We start from the raw sequence: 22792 nt of genomic DNA on the forward strand, positions 1-22792 counted from the left end.
TTTTGAGACAAGGTTTCACTCTGCCGTCCAGTCTGGCCTCAAACTTGCAGACACCCTTAGCCTCCTTAGTCTTAGCCTTCTTAGTGCTGGGATGACAGGCATATGCTCATATCCCACGTCCTTCTTGTATTTTAGTTTCCCAGCCAGTGAGGACACGGGCTGCTCAGTTCTTGGTATGCAGGAAGCACCCGTGTCAGTGGACACTGCAGACGGTGGTCCCTGAGCACAGCAGCTCTGCTCTTTCTATGCTGGCCAGATGTAGGGTCAGGTCCCGTGACGCATGTCAGGCTAACACAGCTGCCAGTCTTCCAGGAGGGGTTCCTCAGCCAGGCCATTGTGATCCTTCGTGGATCCCGTGCCTCCAGGGAGGAGGGAGAGTGAATTGCTGAGCAAACAGCAGTTCCCCCTCAGTCGCCGTGGCTCATTAAATATTAACACTGTCCATTGCCAAGTGCGGCGTGGACGTGTGTGCAGCCTCTGGGTGAGCACCGTGCCCTTGACTGCAAACCAGAAAGCCAGTCAAGCGCTCAGCTCTCTTCCGGGTTCTCCTCTCCGTCTTGCCACAGCCAGCCTGGAGCCTGGGTTTCCACAGGAAACAGTGGTACCATGTGAACCTTAGCCTGTTATAAGATGGGGCCCAGGGGTCTGTTCTGGGGACCTCTGTCTGTGAATGGACAGAAATTACACCATAAACGTGAAGGTTTGCTGTGATGCCCTGAAGAGGACTTAGCACCTCACATGTGACCCCGACAGGTGGTCAATCTTTCCTCAGCCCATCGTCAATCTTCATACACTTGGGGCACTAGGGACAGTGAAAGGACAAAGGACTGAAGATCAAGCCACTGCCTCCCCCAGGGTCATCAGCTGCAGGTGGCATCTGGGGACCCAGAGGTCCAGTTCTTGACCGAATTCCTCACTCTCAGTATCCCTGGTCCAAGAGATGACAGGACTGGGAGCAGGCCTAGGGTGGAAGCTGGACCAGACGTCGATGTTCCTGTGGATCTATTTATGCAACACTGCACATAGGCTTCGGGCCGAGTGCGTGAGCGGCTGAGTACCAGCTTAAAAGCAGCCATCGATCACACCATGAGCCTTCCTGGGCAGTTTGCAGGAATGGGAGGTGAGTTAATGGCAGTGTTTAAGGGTTATTATATGTGAGTTAACAGCCTTGTGGACTCCTCTGGCCGTCCATAGAGGGATATGAAGGGCGATTGCGATCAGTGGCTGAGACACCTCCCCAGAGTTTAGCCATTTGCTGTGTTTTCACAGCCCTCGCTATCCACCTGTGTGCCAATGCCATCAGAGGAACCTGTCTCAGTTTGGAAGCTTTTGGACCATGATGCTAAGCCAGCTAAGTCTCCTCCCACCAAGCCACAAAGACCCATAAAGGCCAAATCCTAAAAATAGCCCTTCAGGAGGAGGCTGGGGAGAGGGCTCCATCAGCAACATGCTTGCCAGGCAAGCGCAAACTCCCTAGTGAAGAAGGCGAGTGTGGTGTAACAACATCACGGGGGAGACAGGTGGACTCCTGGAGCTCAGTGAATGACTGAGTGCCAGGTCCCTGAGTGACAGACCCTGCCTCACAACATAAGTTGGAGAGTGATAGACTTCCAGCATCAACCTTGTACACACACACACACACACACACACACACACACACACACACACACACACACACCACACACTCATGCATGATTTCCAGGCTGAGGGATTTGTGTCCTATTGAGGATAGGGAGGAATACAAGGGGCCTATGGGGGAACAGGCCTGAGATCGATGAAAAGCAGCTGTACATTTTGGGGTGGTCCCTTAGATCATGTGAGCCCCATCACAGCTTTTCTTGCTATGGCAGACAGTGCAGACTCTGCTGGGTCAGCAGGGAAGCCGGAAACAAGGTGTCTTGTGCCCTTCAGACCATGAGGGTGGGGGTACTAAGGGAGGCTCCTGGTCAGATGGAAAGTAAGGTCCTTCCCTCAATCCCCACCACCCTGAGGAAGCCAGCAGGTGAGCCATGAAGTCCAGGTTTGCTTTAGAGAACACTGTCTCTGACAGGCTGGTGAGCAGGTGGGAACCATCTTCTTTACTCATCCACTCATCCCAAGACAGTTCCAATGGGCACAGGCATGCCCGGTGTCCTCTCCACTTGCTCCTTGCCTGAACTCAGTTCCCAGCCTCCTGTCTGTCTCCCGCTCTGTACAGCCAGGCCAGTGATGCACCATGGGTGGGTGTCAGCAAGACTCGGAGGAGACAGCGCAAAACTGCCAAGCTCCTTTCCACTTGCCATCTCTTAGAGCTACTCTGGGCCTGTCCCCACCACATCACAATGCCTCTGGGCTTCCTCCACTCCTCCATGCTTTGAGGCCACCTGTGCCCAATTGCACTATCTTCCTGCCAGTGTGGTATCCTCTGGGGAGCGCTTGACTGGCCATTGGTCCCCAGTGAGTACGCACAAGGACTTTAGGCTACCTTTGCTTTGTTCATCCTTTCTACTGGCCACCAGGGCATCAGGGCCCAACTCCCTCCACACCCTGGGTGCTTGATCTATCAAGACAGTCGGAGTAGCCATTGCCCGTGAGCCCCTCCCGTGCTGTAGGCTGGGAGCCCCGCACTGTGCAGACATCATCTCACTGTGTCCTCCAGCCCTGCCGCCAGCTATCTTTAGCTCATTTATAGAGACTCTGAGACGCTGATGGGGCAAAGTGATGGCCAAGGTCGCTTGGACTGGCTGTGGCTGGCGCCTCCAGGTCAAAAGGGACTTCAAAGCTTGCAGCATCCTTTCCAGCGAGCCCCATGCCTCAGGAGACAGACTAGGGGGAGGGGGGGAGAAGCAACATTTTCTGTGGTAGATGTGACCCAGGTTTTCCAGTTCAGGGATCTTAGAAAGCTGTTCTGTGCAATGAGTAATAGAAATACGCAAGTGTAAAGGGGAAAACAGAAAAAATGTGTGGGGCTCTGACATGTCAGAGACCCTTAATTCCTATATGGAAGCCCCGATACCCCCAGGACCCTGGAAGGTGACTGTAGTGGGAGACAGGCACTTACCAAGGAGTTAAGTGAAAACAAGGACACTGATATCGGCTCAGATGCAATGGATTGCTGCTCTGAACACGTGAAGAAAAAGTGAACAGAGAGAACACTAGACGACACAGCACAAAAGCGACCATCTACCCGCCCCCGGAGAAGAAGCCAGCCCTGCCCACACCTTACTCTTGGATGTCCAACATCCAGATCTGGGAAGGGAATTCATTTTTTTATTTTTTTTTTTAAAAAGCTGCCTGGCTTGTGGTGTTTTGTTATGGCAGCCCTGGAAACCAACACAGAGCCCTATTATAGTAAACATCTTGAATTCATAAAACATTCCTGGAAACAAATAAGAAAAGGAGCTAGCCATGAGACCTAGGCCAAGGATAGGAAATGAATTCACCAAAGAGAAACACAAATGGAACATTTGCATAGGAAAAGTTGTTCACTCTCACACAGGAGAATATCAGCCCGTCAGGGTGACATAAATGGGAGAAACTTAAGGAGTAGGAAGAAGAGGTTGAGGTCCTAATGTCCTCCTACATTTTCTCTCAAAGCCCTAAGTCTTAAAGGCCCCGCCACCTTCCCACCATCCCCTGGCCAGAGACCAAGCCTGGGAGGTTTCAGTGGACGCTCATCTAGACTGGAACAGTCTCTTTGGAACCTGGGTTCAAGCCTATGATGTGTAAGTACTAAAATTTTGGGCAGGTTGCTTGCCTCATCTGTGACTCGGTTTCCACATCTGTAAAAGGCACAGTAAACCGTTTGTGAGGCACAGTGTGGCAAAGCTGCCATTCTTTGACTGTTGTAGCCAGTAGGCAATCTTGATCTGGCCCCGTTCTGGTTCCCTTCTGTGCCTGTGATACAGTGCTCTGACCAAAGGCAACACCAGGAGGAAAGGGTTTATCCGGCTTACACATCCAGGCCACAGTCCATTGAGAGAAGTCAGGGCAGGAAGCCAAAGATAAGGCCTGCTTGCTCTGCCACACGTAGCATTAGGGAGAAAACTCACTCACAGCCTCGGAAGTACACAGGGACCATGCAGAATGCTGCTTGCTTGCCAGCTCCATCAGGTTTTTGTTTTGGCTAGTTTTCTTACCCAGGTCAGGACCACTGCCCAGGGAATGGTGCCGCCCATGGTGGGCTGAGACCTCTTGAATCAATTAACAGTCCAGACCCTACATACCTCTGTTTAGGCCGACCTGATCCTTCACCGGAGACTCTCCTCTTAGATGGCTCTAGGCTGTGCCAAGTTGACAGCTAAAGCCAGCTAGGGCAGGCAGGTTTTCCTTTCTAGGCCTCTGCTTGTTTTGAGTCAAGTGATTCTGCAAATCAGCAAATCAGGTTTGGACCTGATGTGAGCGACAGCCAACATGGTGTGACGCTTTCTACATGGGCAGGCCCCAGATCCTAAGAACCGAATTTGGTATAGAGGCTGCAAGTCCTTTCCCTGGATAAGGCAGTCTCCTCCATGCCCCTGGCTGCAAGGTAGGCAGCGGGAATTTGCCTGTGCCCTCAAAGCTGGTGGCGCCAATACTGCTGTGGGGGAAGTGAGGGCAGTGCAGATCTCAAACTCAGAAACTTCTCCACCCAATTATTGCAGAACCAGGGCAGCTACCTAAAAACACCTATACAGTGGTCCAGGGTCTGACCTGACCTGGTGCCACACAGAAGACTCCGCCCACCCAGAGCTGTGAAGGGAAAGGTTTGTATGCAGACCCACACACCCTCCCACACCACACCCAGCTCCCCACACGCCTCCCACCTCACTCACTCCTGCACCACTGCTCACTGTTCTCGCCGAGGCCCCGAACCATAGCACCAAAGCAACACTATTTCCCCAGCTCCCGCTGTTTGCGTGGTACTTTGCTGGGCTCTGTTTGTGCAGTGACCTTGCCAGGTGGGTAGGGCGGTTCCAGCACAGGAAAAATGGCTCAGACAAGCGTGGACGGCTTGTCCAGAGCCGGCGGTTAGGAACCATCAGAGCAGAACACACGCAGTCTGGCCCTGGGCTACAGTCTTGGCCTCAGCCCTCTGGGAACCTCTTTAGCTCAGAAGTCACTAACAGCACCTACTTAGCTTTGTCACTCAAGAATCCTGCACGGCTGCTTTAGCTTACCCCGCATTCGGCTCCAGGCACAGACCTCCCCCAACCTCTCAGAAGACAGGTGGGGCTCCCCCACAGCAAGGATGCCGCTGGGGCTCCCTGCTAACGTCAAAACCTTCCTTTATGTGCTCTTCTCTCCTTTTGTTCTAGCCTGGGAATTGCGTATTCTCTCATAGCCTTGGCTAGCTACTACCTCTAAGAACAAGAACAAAATGGATACTGAGTGAATATTTTTATTCCAGGTTTTGCCCTGTCCTGGCGTCACAAAAAGTAAACCCTCTAAGGAGCCATCTTTGGCAGATGAGCAAATCTGAGGTTCAGAGAGGTTAAGCTGCCTGCCCAGGGTCACACCAGCTTTAGAGGGGAAGCTGGGCCTCATGCCCAGGTTTGTTTCATAGTTCCATCCAAATAAATGTTTAATCGACACTGGCCTCTTCTGCAACCACTGCCCCGTGGACCCCGTGAGTGTGAACCTGAGAATGCCCACTTGGCATCTGCTCTCTTTTTGACTTTCCGTCACGGTTTCAAAGCTTTTAAGGCTCTGGCGCCAATAGCACACTCAACACCAACACCAAGCCCCTGTCCCCATCTTGAGACTGAGCACATGGCTTTTTTTTTTTTTTTTTTTTGTCCTCTGTGGTGCCCTTGGGACAGGGTGAGCAACTGTACTTGATAAGCCCAGGAAGTGGCTCAGAGGAAGGTAAATTGGCCTCTTGGCTTCAGAACAGTTTGGGGAATGGGGCAGGTGTCACAGGCCCAGAGGAGAGCATGGCAGAGGTGGAGGGTCCTACAGGGTTGGCATCCTCTGCAGTCCATCCCACCCCTGTTCCCACAGCTGCTCTTCTGGAGACAATATGTATCAAGCATCACCTGCTGCCTACAGTGGTCACTCTGTAGCACCTGCTGTATACAGCAGTCATTCTATAGAATCTGCTGAATACAATGGTCATACTGTGGCATAAAGTGGTCAACTTTGTAGCACCTGCTGTGTACAGTGGTCACTCTGTAGTACCTGCTGTATACAGTGGTCATTCTGTAGCACCTGCAGCATACAGTGGTCATTCTGCAGCACCTGCTGCCTACAGTGGTCACTCTGTAGCACCTGCGGCATAAAGTGGACATTTTGTAGCACCTGCTGTGTACAGTGGTCACTCTGTAGCACCTGCTGCATACAGTGGTCACTCTGTAGCACCTGCTGTATACAGTGGTCACTCTGTAGCACCTGCTGTATACAGCAGTCATTCTATAGAATCTGCTGAATACAATGGTCATACTGTGGCATAAAGTGGTCAACTTTGTAGCACCTGCTGTGTACAGTGGTCACTCTGTAGTACCTGCTGTATACAGTGGTCATTCTGTAGCACCTGCAGCATACAGTGGTCATTCTGCAGCACCTGCTGCCTACAGTGGTCACTCTGTAGCACCTGCGGCATAAAGTGGACATTTTGTAGCACCTGCTGTGTACAGTGGTCACTCTGTAGCACCTGCTGCATACAGTGGTCACTCTGTAGCACCTGCTGTATATAGTGGTCACTCTGTAGCACCTGCAGTATACAGTGGTCATTCTGTAGTACATGCTACATACAGTGGTTATTCTATAGCACCTGCTGTATACAGTGGTTACAGTGGTTGTTTTGTGGCTGCTGGCTCTCCCTCCTGAGCCCAGTGGGCACTATGAGTCATTGGAGATTCTTGGCAAGGAAGGGAAGCCATGTTGAAAGTGAAAGGCAAAGTTGAAGGTAGCATTTCTTCCTTTCCCCAGAATCCTGAAGTGGAGTCATTCACATATCTCCAGTGCAGGCCCAGGAGAGCAAACCTTGTAGAACCATAGACCAGAAGCCCCATGGTTGTTCCGAGCAACCCTGCAATCCTTTCCTAGTGGCCACGGTGTGGGAAACACCAGCCACAGTCACCTTCTACCCTGCCCAGGGAACCAGTCCCCTCCAGGAAGCCAGTCCACCCTTGAGTCTAGCAGCAATGTATTGAACAGTGAACCCTGGTCTGTGCTGAGTACTGTCCTGGGGTTGTGGCTTAGATCTTCAAGTCTACCCCAAGGCTCTTGTTCTGAACACTTGGTCCCCAGGCAGTGGGGCAGCACGGACAGCTGTAAAACATTTAAGAGAGCCTCACTGGGGGGAAGTGGGCACCAGGGGCCCTTTGAAAGTGAAGCCAGGCCCTGGAGCCTCCTTGGCGCTCTGCTTCTTTCTGGTTATCCAATATAGGAATAAGTCTCCACCAGGCAGTCCCATCAGCTGCCCTGTCCACCAGGCTGCCCTGTCAGGCCTGTGCCATGATGGCTGGATAGAGGACATATGGGAGGGACAGCGCCTCTTTTGCATTCTGTGTTATAGAGACACCTGTCCTCCACAGTGTAGAACGAAACCCGAGCACACGTGCTATCACTAACTTAGCATGCACACACACTGTTGATAGTGTGTTTACTGTTGGTTAACCCCTCCCAGCCCAGATCCCATCAGACGGGACGAGGCTGATATTGGCAGTGACGGGATGAGTTTCGGTAAATTCCCAAACCTAGCTGAGTGTGGGGAAGATGAGGAGAAGCCCAGACACCACAGTCTCAACAAAGCAACAGACTTGCCTGAGCAGGGGGTGAGCCTGAGTGAGGAGTGATTGACAGCATTTGTCCCCACCTCCTTTTTCTCCATACAATCTGGCAGCTGAGATGAGATGGAACAGAGATTTTTTAGGATGCTAATCCCCTGTCTTCACAGATGCCTGTCTTCTCTGAATAAAGCACGGCTTAAAGAGTCGGCTCCGTCTCTGCTCACTGGCCTGTGACAGGTGCCACGGGCCAAATTCTGTTTTTGAAGCCATGAACCTAAACAGATCCCTCCTCCTTTAAGTGGTTCACATCAGATGTCATCCCAGGATGGGACAGGTCCAATACTGCCTGGACTCTTTGTTGTTGACTCTCCCAGGAGCCCACCCATTTTACAGACATACCCATCGAGGCTCAGAAGCCACAGGGCTGGGCAAGGCCCCAATCCAGAGGCTCCTCCTGAGGCCTTTGACCCTTACTACATGCTGTAAGAGAAGCCAGTGACAACCCTGGTATGGAGGGACTATTTTTCTTTGCTCCTTCCCCGGACCCCTCTTCCCAGAGGGAATACCCTCTCTGTTCCTCCCAAAAAAACCCAGAAATACTCCTGAGTGTTCACTGAAGGGACCTGGACCTGGTCGTGGTTTAGATGTTTAGGGCTGGGGAGATGGCTCAGTGGGTAAGAACAATTGCTGCACAAACATGAGGACCCAAGTTCAAATCCTCACATCTACATAAAGATAGGCATGTTCACACAGGTCTGTAACCTCAGGGCTGTGCAGAGGAGCCTGGTGGATCCTGGGAACTCACTGGCCGGCACTAGCTGCCTAGCCCAATGCTTAGCTTCAGTTAGAGACTGTCTAAAGGGAATGCAGTGGAGGAGGGCATCCAACACCTTCCTCTGGCCTGAGTGTGTGTCTGCACAACATGCACACAACACACACAGAAACCCACACACATACACATATATACACACACAGAGACATACACAGACACTCTCACATAACACCTGAGTGTGTGTCTGCACAACATACACACAACACACACAGACACACACTCACACACATACACATATATACACACACAGACATATACAGACATACTCACATAACAAATACACAGACACAATCACACACATACACGTATATACACAGATACACACAAACTCACATAGACATATGTATTACATATACACACACAGACACACACATATACACACAATCACACATATACATACATATACACACACAATCACACAATACACATACATATACACATATATACATTCTCAGACACACTCACACACACTCACACACATATACACAGAGAAAGAAAGAGGGAGAGAGAGATTTTGTGTGTTCAAATGGAAGAAGAGGCCTACATCAGCCCATCAATCCTCTGTGTACAGTCTTCTGTGGCTCCCTGTTGCCTACCTGCTTAGGAGCCCAGACTGTACTCTGGCTGAGAGGATGCACAGCAAGCAAATGTAGCTGGAACCAGGCCCATTCTCCTTGGATAAATGTGCGAAGTGAACAGTGGGTTTCCAGAGCTGCCCAGGACCCAGGACCCAGGGTCAGCAATATAAAACAACCCTCAGGGACTCTGGTTCCGATGATCATAGTGACAGCCCTGTGTTACATACAGGTAAGGTAAATAGGGGTTGGACAGAGGCTATCCAACCCAGGACGTTGCCCTTGACCAGGGATCAGGGGTTGCTCGGGAGGGCGGGGTGCCACCAAGCTGAGCCCTGAACCTGCTGCCTCCGCTCTTCCTCAGATTCTCCACTTCCTTCCCTCCTCCAGGCCCCCATCTCCTGCATACAGACTCTAACTTCAAGACATTTCTCTATCAAACCTCCTTTGCCTGCACAGCCTTGCTTATTTTCTCTACCCTGAAAGAGCAGGAGGCTCAGAGAGGGACAACAGCTTGGTCAGGGTCACACAGAGCCCTGAATGTCAGGGCAGAGGGCTGTTGGCATCACCCTTAAACAAGGACAGCCTGGGCAAGTGTCTAGGATACCAGCATCTATATAGCCAGACTGGACAGCGGGGGCCCGGGCAGGTGGGCAACAGCAACTCAGACATGCCATCAAGAGGATATTAACGGGCCATCCATCCAATTAGAAGCCAGTAATTAAAATTCCTCTTCCCTCCTAGCACACTGTATTAAACCAAACACTTCATTATCCGCCTCTTACCTTTCTGATTAGCATAAATGGGGGAAAACTCGAGAGCAGGCAACGCTAATTAACACCCTGGGTGCCTGGGGCTTGTGCTAGCTTCTGCCCTGGCCCTGGGCTGGTCCTGCATAGCACATGGCTAAATAGGGGCCGTAGCAAGAGGTCTTGAAGGTTGGGTGTATGATGGGGAAAGCTACCCGGATAGTCTAGGGACTTCAGGTCTGATGGAGGAGGCATGGAGTTTGCATCCAGCGACGGAGCCCATTCTGATGGTGGGAAAGATCAGTCTGATGGGGGAGCTTCAGGTCCTGTCTTTGCAGGCTCCCAGCTGATGGGAAACACATGGTTTCCATCCCTACATGGCCTATGGTGCCTGATGGAGGTGATATGCCAGGGTAATCCAGCGTCTAGTGGGAAAGCATGCCTTCCTGTGAGGACCTGTCCATCAGAGGCAGTCTGACGAAGCAGAAAAAGGATGAATCTGGAGCCGAAGGAACCAAATCTGTGACCCCAGGAAAGTTACTTAGCTTTTCTTAATTGCTGCTTCCTCATCTGCAAAATAGCCACTTAGTGCCCATTAAGCCCTGTAGCGGGAGGGAGGGGTCAAGCACCCATAGGGACCCCCCTCCCACTCCCTGAGCAGCTGGAGGGAGGGGCCAGACTTGCTAACCACTGGCCTGACCTGGCCTGACCCAGAGGCAGAAGCTGGAGCAGGCTCAGCTGCTACAGGAGGATGCCATGAAGGCCACAGAGAGGACCCAAGATGCTGCCGAGGGTGACTGCAGATGGGGGCTGCAGCAGAGACCCACAGAGCCACAGCATGTAGACTGGGCAGCCACAGCATGATATTCCCTCACTGCAAGGACATGGAGCAGGTGAACAACTGGGACCTCGGTACCTGAGCCAAGGGGCAGAGGAAGAGGCAGTGTCAGCACCCTTCTGTCCCCAAGATCCAGGAGAATCAGAGAGAAGCAGAGGCTGGCGCTGGGGAGGAGGATGACAGTTCCGCAGTTAGCAGAGCTGGGGTGCAGAGAGGGGTAGGGCACAGTGGCAGGTAGAGCTGAGGTGTGGCACAGCAGAAGAATACTTGCCTCGTCTTCTGGGGGCCTCAGTCCCATCCCCTCCTGAACTGGGGATAAAAAAAGCTGTGGGAGTCAGGAGGTTCTCACGGGACCTGTTTAACAGGAACCAGGCCTCAGCCTACCCTTGTCACCTCCCTGTCACACCTTAGGCTGTTCTCTGTCTACGCAGACTTGGAGGGTCATAGAAACTGCATGGCCGGGATTGACCCTGGTCAGGATGCTGTAGCCTCCTTCTGGGCCCTCAGCATGAAGTTCTGCAGAGACTGCCATAGAAGGACTCCTCTGGGGCTCAGGCCTGGGAACAGCAGCCTGGGCCTCCCTTTCCTGAAAGCAGAGCTCAGGAGGTGTAGAGCCAAGCTGGCTCAGGTAGGAATCTCAGCTCTGCCACCCACTTGCTGTGCGTCCTTGAATCGATTGCTTGGTCTCTCTGAACTCGTCTCCTGGTTTGTGACGAGGAAGAGAGAGAGATCCTGAGCAAGATGGACGAGTGCGCTCTGCCAGGAGTTTGCTTCCTTTCTTGATGGTCACATCCAGGTTGCGCCTTATAATGGAAGAGCCAGCCACAGTCCTTGAGCATGGACTAACCCACTCAGAATGATCCCCTCATAAGCCAAGTGGGGCTAGCTCCTAACTCAGGGTCTTGGAGGGACCTGGAGCAGCAGACTGCTTACTAGATCAATTTCTGCTGGGTAACTATTTACATCGACTGTCATTGGCGAACATGAAATTATGTGTGTGAGCACTAATATCTCACCTTTCACCAGCCCCGTGTCTCTCATCAAAACACAACCCAGCATTAATCAATTAGCCTCCCGGCCTTGCACCCACTCCTCATTAGCTTCCTCCTCCCTCGGCCACGAGCGAAGCACACCAAGGTCACGTCTCGGCTCAGGCATCCAGAAAACCCAACACGCTCTGCCAGAGAATTTCTCCAGTGCCCACGGCCACAGCGCAGTCCACCCTCAGCCCCCAGTTCAGGTGGGTCATCCCTGAGTTCGCAAAGCCACTCTGTTCTTACAGCCTGTTGGATGGAGGCCCTTCTGCAGGGGCTCGGCTTTTCGGATCTCCACAGCCCTTCCTTCCCACTCTGAGGCTCGGCAGCGTCATCCATGGAGAAGCGGGTGAGCTGGTGTAGCCGTTCTCTCTGTTGCAGCTGGTGTCGGGTGAGTTCCTAAGAAACGCCGGGCAGGCTGTGCACAGAGGCTGGGGGTTCACTCCCATGCAGCCATGTCAGCCAGGCATTATCATCTCCTTTGTACATATGGAGAAAGGGGCAGAAGCTCAGAGAGGGCATGATGGGTACCCAAGGTCTCACACGGCACAAAAAGGGTGGAGCCAGGACCCAGAGCCATCACTTCTTGTCAGCTCCCACGGAGTGAGGGTCTGAAGACCACCCCAAGTGTAACTGCCATTCAGTCCATGGGGTGGGGGGTGGGGGACTCTTCTCCCTTCAGGGCCCTGTGCCACTGCTGCTGGTCCCTGGGGATGTCACCATGGCTGTGGCTCCCTAAGTCATTGCCGTGGGCGGGTTCTAGGTTCTTTTGGTATTCTCTCTTCTGGTCCTTACCCTTGCTCCAAAGATAGCTTTGATAGTCCTCCTGTGGGGAAACTGAGGCTTAGAGGGATCACTTAAGCTGCCTCCAGTTTTCATAGATCCCAAGAGGCTGAACAGAGAGACAGGGGTGGGGGTCGTCCCTGGACCAGGAAATAGAGCCTAATTCTCATTCGGTAGCCCCATATTCCAGATGAAGAAGACACTGATGCTCTGAGAGGCCCAGGGCTGGAGTGAATGTTGGCCAGAGGGTTTTCCTAACACTTGTCCAAACGCCCAGGTTACAGTGTTCCCTCCAACTGAACAAGTACCTGTGTATCCATAACGCGGAAGCTTAGAAAGGGCTCATCTTGGGAGACCTGGTGGCACTCAGAGGAAGGACAGTAGGTTACCGAGAAGAGACTTGATACCCTATGAGCATATACAGGGGGAGGTAATCCCCCTCAGGAACAGTCATAGGGGAGGGGAATAAGGGGAAAATGGGAGGGAGGGAAGAATGGGAGGATACAAGGGATGGGATAACCATTGAGATGTAACAAGAATAAATTAATAATAAAAAAAATCTACATCAATCTTTAAAATAATCTGGGATGTATATGTTTCATGCTACTATGAATGTACTTATTTTGTGTATTTGTATATCTTGTGTTCTGTGTGATTTTCTTCACCCTTTCTTGTCTCCCTTTAAAAAACTGACTTAAAAATTTTTGGTGTCTAAAAAAAAACAAACAAAACAAAACAAAAAAGAAATGGCTCATCTCTAGTCACTGTGTCAAAAACACCTGATTCAAGGACTGTTGCTTTGGTTCACACCCATGGTGGTACAGGCATGACAGCAGGAGCTTGAGGTCACATTAATCCAAAGTCAGGAAGCAGAGAGAGACGGGTGCTGGCGCTCAGATCACTTCCTCCTCTTTATTCAGTCCCAGACCCCAGCCTATAAGATGGTCCCGCCCACATCCAGGATGGGTCTTCCCTCATCGGCTAACTCAATCTAGAAACCCCCTACAGACATGGCTAGGAGGCTTGTCTCCTTGGTGATGCCAGACCCTGTCACGTGGACAACTAAGATTAGCCATCTTCTGAATACCAAATTCATCTTGCTTTGCACTCTGACACAGTCTTCTGGTAATTTCATATCATCAAGTGGATGGATGGATGGGTGGGTGGATGGGTGGGTGGATGGGTGGGTGGATGGGTGGATGGATGGATGGATGGATGGGTGGATGGGTGGGTGGATGGGTGGATGGATGGGTAGATGGATGGATGGGTGGGTGGATGGATGGATGCATGGATGGGTGGATGCATGGATAGATGGATGGATGGATGGATGGATGGATGGATGGATGGATGATTGGTTTTTTGGCAGTGTGAGTGCACACTCAGCACACTGGGCAACACCACCAGGCCACATAACAATGCTTTTAATTATTTTGTGCAGGAAACAGTTTCCCAGAGTGGAATTTTCCATCATGACAATGGGCCGGCATTTGGACTTGGGACCATTTCAGATTTGGGGTTTCTGGATTCCAGATGCTCAGAGCCCACATTCTGCTCAGCTTCACTGGGGTTCTCAGAAGCCTCAGACCCTAGGGTAGACCTTGAGACCCTATTTTATAGAGAAGTGATGGGGAGGGAGACACTGGGATGTGGTCACGGAGCTGAGGAAAGGTTGCTGAGGAGAGCTGAGCTCAGGGCTTACCCTGCTAGGATGCCTCTACACCACGTGTGACACCAGCTGCTGAGCCGGGCAACACTGGGGACAACAGTGTGCTGGTCAGGCATCCAGCCAGCTCCATGAGATACACCATACCAATTCTAAGTAGCAACAGCCATGTGTCTTATCTAGGCCAGTACTGACAACACTGATTTGTGGTTTAACCGTGCAGTCAAATGCCTACACTTATGTATGTCCCTTCTGTCTAGTTACCTTCCCTACCACAGAGCATGTCTCTCCCTGCCCTGCCCCCAGGCCCCAGGTCTCCAGGACCTTCCAGCCATGGCCTTCAAAGCACCCCAACCTCCCTGCCCTCCCATCTCTCTATGCATCATTACCCAGTGTGGCCTCATGGTGTCCCAGCACTGACTGGCAGAGCTCAGGAGCACACGTGTGGCACATGCTTAACCCCTGTTGTCCACAGGGAGGTGCTATGCAGGCCAATACAGACCCGGAGCCTTGTCCCTGTACTCAGCCTGTTGGGACCTGGGGATATAGCCACATAGCAGGCCGCCTCACAGGGCCCCAGGCATGACTCGCTCAAGCTCATGCCCTGGGCCTTTGGGTCTGCGCTTTGTAGCAAACACTGGTCCTTTTGTGTGGGGCAGCTGCTCCCCACTGCATACAAATAGCCTTCACTAACTGAAATGTTCCCTAAGTGGCACAGACTTGCCTCTTCCACTCACTTCTGTTTCCTTGGGTCTGGCCTCTGAGGGCCCCTCTGGGTCTTGCTCACTTGGGTCCATGTCCCTTTATCTTGCAAGCACACCTTGCCCTGAGCACTGGAAACAATGCAGAGAACAAAACAAACCAGCTCACAATCCAGTGCTAAGGCACAGAGCCTGCAGGCCAAGCAGTAATGCCTGGGTTCAAATCCCAGCTCTACCGCTAACGAGTTGCACCACCTTAGGTAAGCATCTTGGGTTTGCACAGGCGCTCACAAGAGGTGTGGGGAGACAGCCAGGAGGCCCTGGGGGGGGGGGGAGCTGAAGCCGTGTGTGTGTGTGTGTGTGTGTGTGTGTGTGTGTGTGTGTGTGTGTGTGTGTTGTATGACAGGAGAGGAGGTAAGGTCACAGAGGCAGCAGCCTGCCCAGACTGGATGAGCTGTGGGATTAGGAGTCAAGTACAACAGCCTTGGAAGGTTTGAAGCAATCGGATCTGATTTACATTTTAATAACATGTCTCTGGGCACCATGAGGAGCTGAGGTGGGGGTTGGGGGGGAGAGCCGCAGCCAGGGCCAGCTGGGAGGAAGCAGTAATGGCAGATGGTGGCCTGGGTTGGGGGCGGTAGTGGCAACAGAGAGAAGCAGCCGGATTTGGATGGGGGGCGTGACTGAGAAGAGGAGGCACATGTGCCGCCCCCCAGACACACGTTGGCTTCACTGTTGACCTTGAGTTGTCACCTAAAGTCTCTCAGCGGTGCTCTTCTTATCTGATGACCTGGGGGAAGCCATGTTCCCCTCACAGGATCTGCTGGAAGCTGGTTAAGGGAAGCTGGGAAGGGTGCTAAGGGGGATGGGGGTAAAGTGGGAATCCCAAAAGACTCCTGGGACTCTCTGAGGCTTCAACAATCTTGGCTGGAGGACCCTACCCTGCTCCTCTTAGTCCCTCTATATGAGAGGAGTCTCCTCTCCAGCATGGGCCAAAGGGTGTGGGATGAGGCCAAATGACCCTCCACTTTGGAGGAGATGGAAGGGAGGGAGGTACAGGCTCAGTGGTTCCAGGCCACGAACCAGAACGTACGCACAATGACTCCACACAGGGACCACTGTCCAGCAGAAACATAGGGTTTCTCACTGGGGGCTCTGAGGTAGACTCAGAAACCAGTCTGGCCCATACAAATTTGCAAGAAAGTGCAAAAGTGACCGAGGTGGGTGGGAGCCGCTGGCATGTCTCACCTCCAACTCTGCCAACTCTTCACGGTGCCCTTGTCCCAACAGCATCAGAGAGGGTGGGAGACCTGCTCAAAGTTGCATAGTACAGGCAGATTACAACTCTGATTCACCCAGCCCTAAAAGACCAGGTCGGGATTCTGTCCCTTCCAGGTCCGCAGAAGGAAGAACACAGAGCTAGGAAATGCTAACGCCGCAGAAAACATCCCTTCCACATCTGGGCTGTCTCCTCCCAGAACTCTTTGGGGCCCAAGGACACACTAAGGACGCACACCGCCCCCCCCCCCCGCATCTGTGTTCCCAGAGGCTCGCATGCATGCTCACCATGAACTTGAACTACTGATTGCCCTCAACGCTGACATGAGGGATATTACCATCCTGGTCTCCACTCGCCTTTCCGCAGGACTTCAAAACATCTACATAAATTATAACCGTATTTATTGCCTGTTTGTTGTTAGGCAGACATGAATGTCCCTAGCTGGGAGAAGGTCACCCTAGGACTTTGGCTGCCACCATTCCTTGCATCCCAGGGCCCAGCGCCAACTGGGACAGCAAAGCCCACACTGACAGGCAGGAGCTGGGAGGGACCGGATGGATGCTGGGCACAGGGAGGAGGCGGGTTTACGGCTGAGTTTCCACACTGGCTTCACCATTAACTTTGAATGCCTTTGTGTGTCTATAAAGTCCCCCAGGTGGTTCAGGAGGATGAATCCAGGAAATTGGTGGTGAAAACAGGGTAATGGGTGGCTTTTAGACACCTGTGTAAGAGCCAAGGCACAAAGGCCGGGGCAGCCTCAACACCGGATGCCGGGTGACAGCTTTTAAGATGGAAATCTCTCCGTTCCCCCCTCTGTTTTCCTTCCAGCTGACAATGTCCCCCTGCTCAGGATGGCGGGGTGGGATAATGACGCCTAGTGACTTGGCGCTATTTTCTGTTGTGTGCCTCAAACACTCTGTGATTACCGACAGCTTTTGGGCCTCGCTCTCAGAATAAAAAAAAAAAAATGTAGAGCTCCTTTGTAAGTGGGCTCATCTGAGCCTGTGGGAAGCCCTGGCTTCCCAGATACTTCCTCTCCTGGGACAGTGGTGGCTGCTGCCAGGCTCCAGGGCCATCCTCATCTCCATCTGAATACCACCCTTGAGGACCACAAATGGGGAAACTGAGGCACAGAGGGCAGCCCCCCCCCCCTTTTACACCAGGTCAACTGAACATTGCCTGCAGACTAACCTAAGGGCTGGCGGAGTGGGCTCTGGAGACCCATACTAACTGCCATGCCCCATCCCAAGCCAGGAGTTTGATTCTGTGGTTCTAGTGCTGACCGTGCTGTCAGATGCTGTGTGACAGTGGACAGTGGATCAGCCTCTCTGAACACATGTTCAGGCTGCTCTGAAGATGGTAAAGGGCCTCTAAGTGTGGGGTATAGTTCACACTACACGGGGTCTCCTGGGCCAGACACAGTGTGTGTGAGATCCTGGCTATGGACTGTACAGGTCAAGATGGAAACTGAAGACAGAACAGGCCAAACTAGCAGAATTTGTTATTATTTCTCCCATTTTTTACTGATAAGGAAAAGGAGGGCTAGAGAGGTGAAGCCATTTGCCTCGTTTCTCCTGCAAGAGTGGAACAGGGAACAGGGTCCCAGGGCCCCAGGGCCTCTCCCAGCAGCCTTCCCACCTCCTCTTTCCCCCACTCCCTGTCTTCATTTCCTGTGCTCAGGCCTGGGCTCCAGGCACTTCTTCCTCCACCTTCATCCCACTCAGCCAGTGGAGAGCCAGCTAACCAACATTGCTCATCCAAAGAGTGGGACAGCGGGACATGCCCACTTCTTGTGCTGGATGCCGATTTTTCTCGCTTTAAAGCCAGCATGTTATTGTTAGCAGATGGGGCCTAGATCACCCCCCCCCTTTTGCCATGAATATTTCCCCCTCCTACATATGTCCATTCAGCTGGCCTGTGCGCAGTTAGGCCCAGTGTGGCTGGGGACCCGCCCTCCCTCTCCCATTGCCCTTGACTCAGAACCACTGTGGGAATGGACTCTCAGCTCTGGGGTGGGCCCTCAGACAGAGCTGATCTTACAGTGGGATGGGGGCACAAGAAGGGCCACAGGGTTAGGATGCAAGCAACAGCAGGCACAATTAACTTAGCCAGCCTATATCTCACAGAGGAGGACACAGGTCCAGAGCAGCTGGTCAGTCTGTCCTGGGTCATACTCTTATACACAGCAGGGACAGACTTCAACCCAGGCTTGGGCTGAACCCTTAGCTGTGCCCCAAGTTCACTTGCTGCCAAGCAGATGCCAGTACCTGGCTCCATATTTCCAGCTTCCGGGACTGCAAGGCAAATAAACTTCCACGTTGCTATAAATGACACAGTCTCTGGTATTTTGTTACAGCAACCGAAATCAGATGGGCAGTTACCAGCATACAATGGGGGCCTGCCCACAGTCTTGTCCAGCTGGGTGGCTCTTGGCTCAGGGGTGAAGACCCTGAGGATACCAGAGTGCCAGAAAGAGGGTGGGAGATCCCAGAGGCCATGAGCCAACTGGGAGAGGAGAAAGTGGGGCACATCACCTAAGAAGCCCCACAATCTTCCAGCAATGGGAGAGGTTGAGTGCCTGGCTCTCGTGGTCGGGGGGTGGGGGGGTGGGGGTGGTGGTGGTGGTGACCCAAGCACAGCCCCTAGAAATAGGTTGAGCCTGAGTCAGCCTGAACTCCTGTGTAGTGGCTGCGCGTTCCTTCCTCATGCATTCATGGAGGGAAGGGGAGTGAATTTACTCACGCAAAACATTTTATAGAGGTTTAAATGTCATGTGCTGGGGTTACATATGCCACAAATTGTCTTTATTGAACAGAATAAAAGGATCTGCGACTGGGACCATCGCAAGATGGTCAAGAAAAAAAAATTGAGCCCAGGAGGGGCAAAGGCTCCTTCACTAAGTCCCACTGAAGCCACTGTCAGGACATAGCCACCAGCCAGCATGCAGTGGGCACACCATTGATGCTCCATGGTTGGCAGCCTGAAGCCTGGACTGTGGGGCTGCCTCTCTGTGCCTCAGTTTCCCCTTCTGTAAAAATCTTAGCCATCACACTGGACATCCCCTACACATACTGTCACCCAAGGGGAGCATGCCACCTATGTGCTTGACTCAATGTAGGCCCAGGCAGGACTTGGCACTCCAAAGTGTCCCTGGCCATCAGCAGGTCATCGGTCTCTTTTTCCACACTGCAGCTGCCTCTCAAAGACACCAGCCATATTCAAACCCCTGCAACCAGCTCTGCTTTGAAGGGAACTCCCAAAGCCCAGTGACCCTGAGAAGTGAGGGACTGTGCCCCTGGCCCCCGCCTTGTCCATGGCCTTGTCATGGAAGATGTAAAACCCCACATCCATACAAAGCTGCAGCAGGGAAGAAAGGCATCTTGCATCCTGGGAGGGATTATGTTATATCCCCTGCAAGATACAGATCTTAAAGCTCACTGATGCAGGCGCCCACGTGTTAATCCTGGCCCTGGCAATTCCAGATCCTTAGCGCCAGTCTGGGCAGGCACAGGTGCTTGAAGGAGTCACAGCCTTATCAAGGGACCGCTATTCTTCATTTGCTATGTGGCCTTGAGTCAGTGACTTTCACCTCTCTGTGCCTCGATTTCTTCATTCATAAAATGGGGACAACAGTAGGCTCTGGCGCAGTGTCTTTAACGCCGATTAAGGATATTAATATTCATGAGGTGTTTTGAATCGTGCCCAGTGCGCAGTAAGTAGTACATAAATATTTGTTAAATAAATATGTCTTGCTCATACCTCGAAGGGTTGTGGTGGGATCATCAGATGATAAACACATGAAAATCCGCCCTCTGTGGTGGAAACTCATGCAAACAGATTCCAGCTGTGAGCTCCATTTAATTCTCCACTTCCCCTCACTGGGCGTGGTGGTGAGGATGTTAAGAGCAGACTCAGAGATCTCTTATATCCAAAATGACCCACTGGCTGGCCCGGGGCCTCAGGTACGGGAAACCACAGACAGTTCTAAACAGGAGGGCGAGGTGAGCCACTGTCACCCCTACTAGTGACTACACTGGGTTTCGGTTGTCCCAAGTGTGAAGTAGGAATAATAACGGCCCATGCATCCCAGGGCTGAGGGGAGCACTGGGTGCTGACCAGGAAATGTTCCAGGCTCTCCCAGCCTTAGGCGGGAACTATGTGTAGGTCTTTTCACCTTCGCTGCTTCCCTGGGCTGACTGAGGCCCATGGCTGGGCCGCAGCTGTGTGCCTACTCACGGCCGGCCGCAGATGGAAAGCGAGGACTTGGGCAGATTGTCAGGACCCCTGGAGCTTAGTGTTGGGTGGCTGGACAGGTTTGGTGGTGGGTAATAGCAAGGCTCGACCAGAAAGGTGCTAGCCAGCCTAGCACCCAGCTTCGGGCCAAGAGAGGCGGCAGGTGTTTATCCAAAGGCTCCAGCTGGCCCTAATGTGTTTGCCCAAATGCTTACTCCCAGATAAGAGGCCTGGAGATGGGCCCGATAAGCTGGGAGCAATTAACTCACCCCAGGGGGAGCCACGACCCCATCCCTCAGAGAGGGCTGTCATAGTGGTCCACAAACAGGGCTTCTGGGGTCGCGGATATGAGATGAGTGAATACCTAGCCCTGGACGGGACTATGTGTGGTCTCAGTTGCTGACAGAGGCTGGGCAGGACCACGTCTCCACAGCTGTGCACGAACTCCCCAGGGGCGAGAGCTGTAGGGTAGGATAAGGGGGCCTCAGAGGGAAGGAGTTGCCTTCTATTCACTCGTCCATCTAGTTGCTCGTTCATTTATTCCCTGATCCATTCCCTCCCCCCTTCCCTCCCTCCTAACTCATCCACTCGCTCACTCACCCATCCATTCACTTCTCAGTCACTTCCTTCTCCATTCTTTCCTCCCTGAACTCGCTCACTTATCTCTCACCTGTTCACCCCAGAGCAGCTGCATGCTCCCCAGCCACTCTAACATTTGGCTCTCACTGCCACCAGCTCCTTGGAGAGTGGTACTCCGATGCCCAGCACATGGTAGGGACCCGGCAAATGACCCCTGGGTGTGACATGGGTCTCACTCGGTCCTCACCTGCGAAGGGAATGCTCCTGCCATCATGCTCTTTGTGCACAAGACACCTAGGCTCCGAGAGGAGGGAGATGCTGTGTGAGCATCGGGGACAGACCCCATCAGTCTTCAGGGACCCCCATTAGTCCTCAGGGATGCTGTTGTTATGCCTGTGCTATGAGCTTGCCATGAGCTAGCCTGTACTAGTTTGGGGAGGGAAGGATAGAGACTATCCACCATGGAGGTATGTCACTATTGGCTAAGGTGACGGTCACATTTCCTGTTCCCACCCTGTGCTATGGTGGCCAATTGCAGGGGAAGGGTCTCAGGCCAGATGGGGGCAGAAGGATATTGTGGTCTCAGAGGCTGTGAATCCAAGTCAAGTACCCTTAATCGGAAGTTCAAGATTCTCCAAGGCCTGTAACTTTCTGAAAGATGTGTGGTGACATATGTGGACAATTCTACACTGCAAAAAACTTTGTCTTGTGCAAGGAACCATTTGATTGGTCTCAACTTCCCCATGGGCTCCTTGTATAAAATGTAGTGATATATACCGAATTCCAATGTACCGTGTAGACTTCAGACCCATGGCCAGGACGGCACACTAGGCACATGTAAGCCTGAAGACCAATTCTGAATGCATTCTCACCTGGGCGTTGCTATGGACGCTCAGCCTGCACCCCAGCCTACCATGCTCAGCAGCGCTCGCAGAAAACCTCATCTGCTCACAGTTAGATGCAGACACTGTGGGCTCAGAGAGGTAGAACAATTTGCTCAAGATCACACAGCAAATGTGTATGAGTTCATTCTCTCCCCCCATAAGCACAGCGCTAACCAGGGCAGGACATTTGAGACCAAAGTCTAGAGTCAGATAACCAGAGTTCTCCAGAGGTGAGGTAGGGCTGGTGACCCCGGCTCAGCAGCTCCAGCTCTGACCAGAAACCTGGCTCCCCACCCCCACCCCTCCCAGCCTTGGCGAACCTCTGCTTTCCCTGCCCCCTCCTTTATGGAGTCTCTACTTTTAGCCAGCCACAGAGTCAGATGGAGGGAGCTTTTAAACCCGGCCTGATTTATGCTGTTCCTTAATTGCTCCGAAAAAGTGTTCTGCATCTTAGGGGGAGGTGGCGGGGTGGAGATGGCTCCATTTAGGTTAAGGATTTAAAGCTAAGTTCTTGCCAGGCTGGCAAAGAAGATGAACCCACTCAACTTGTCACAGCGGTCCCCTCCTGCTCCTGCCTGCCTGCCTAATCCCCTATACAGTCTGTGTGTTTCGCTGGCCACCAGGGCAGAAAGCAAGGACTAGCAGGAACACCCCAGATGGTAAAGTGACCACAGGACACCTGCCACACTGACCACGGTACCCTCCAGGGCCTCAAGCACAGGGAAACATAGAGGGGTAGTTAACAACTGGCAGGATGGGAGGCTAGCTTTCAGGGCTCTGCCAAGGAAGGACCAAGGGGGTCCTTTCCATCACCTTGGCCCTCTTTCTGCTGCCCACAGAGGCCCCCACTCCATAGACACGAGACCTTACACACACACACACACACACACACACACACACACACACACTAAAGTTGCAAAGAGGCAGGACTCTAACAGTCTAGTTCATGAG

At 52.5% G+C, this 22792-nt stretch overlaps 1 protein-coding gene across 5 annotated transcripts in view; it reads right to left on the bottom strand.

Moving 5' to 3' along the window:
• IGSF21 (immunoglobin superfamily member 21) overlaps positions 1–22792 on the bottom strand; it is a 375328-nt gene that overhangs the window by 174983 nt on the left and 177553 nt on the right. Inside the window, exon 1 of one of the 5 annotated variants that reach the window (XM_084787968.1) lies at positions 20648–20815. The exons of 3 other annotated variants lie outside the window; for them this stretch is intronic. In XM_084787968.1, coding sequence (XP_084644094.1) covers positions 20648–20690 — 43 coding nt within the window. In that variant the 5' untranslated portion in view covers positions 20691–20815. Of the gene's footprint in view, positions 1–19904; positions 20137–20647; positions 20816–22792 lie in introns of those variants that run through there. One more of the 5 variants, XM_084787967.1, reaches the window with a different exon arrangement.

Source organism: Acomys minous (assembly GCF_964271855.1).
Source record: "Acomys minous genome assembly, chromosome: 6".
NCBI lineage: Eukaryota > Metazoa > Chordata > Mammalia > Rodentia > Muridae > Acomys > Acomys minous.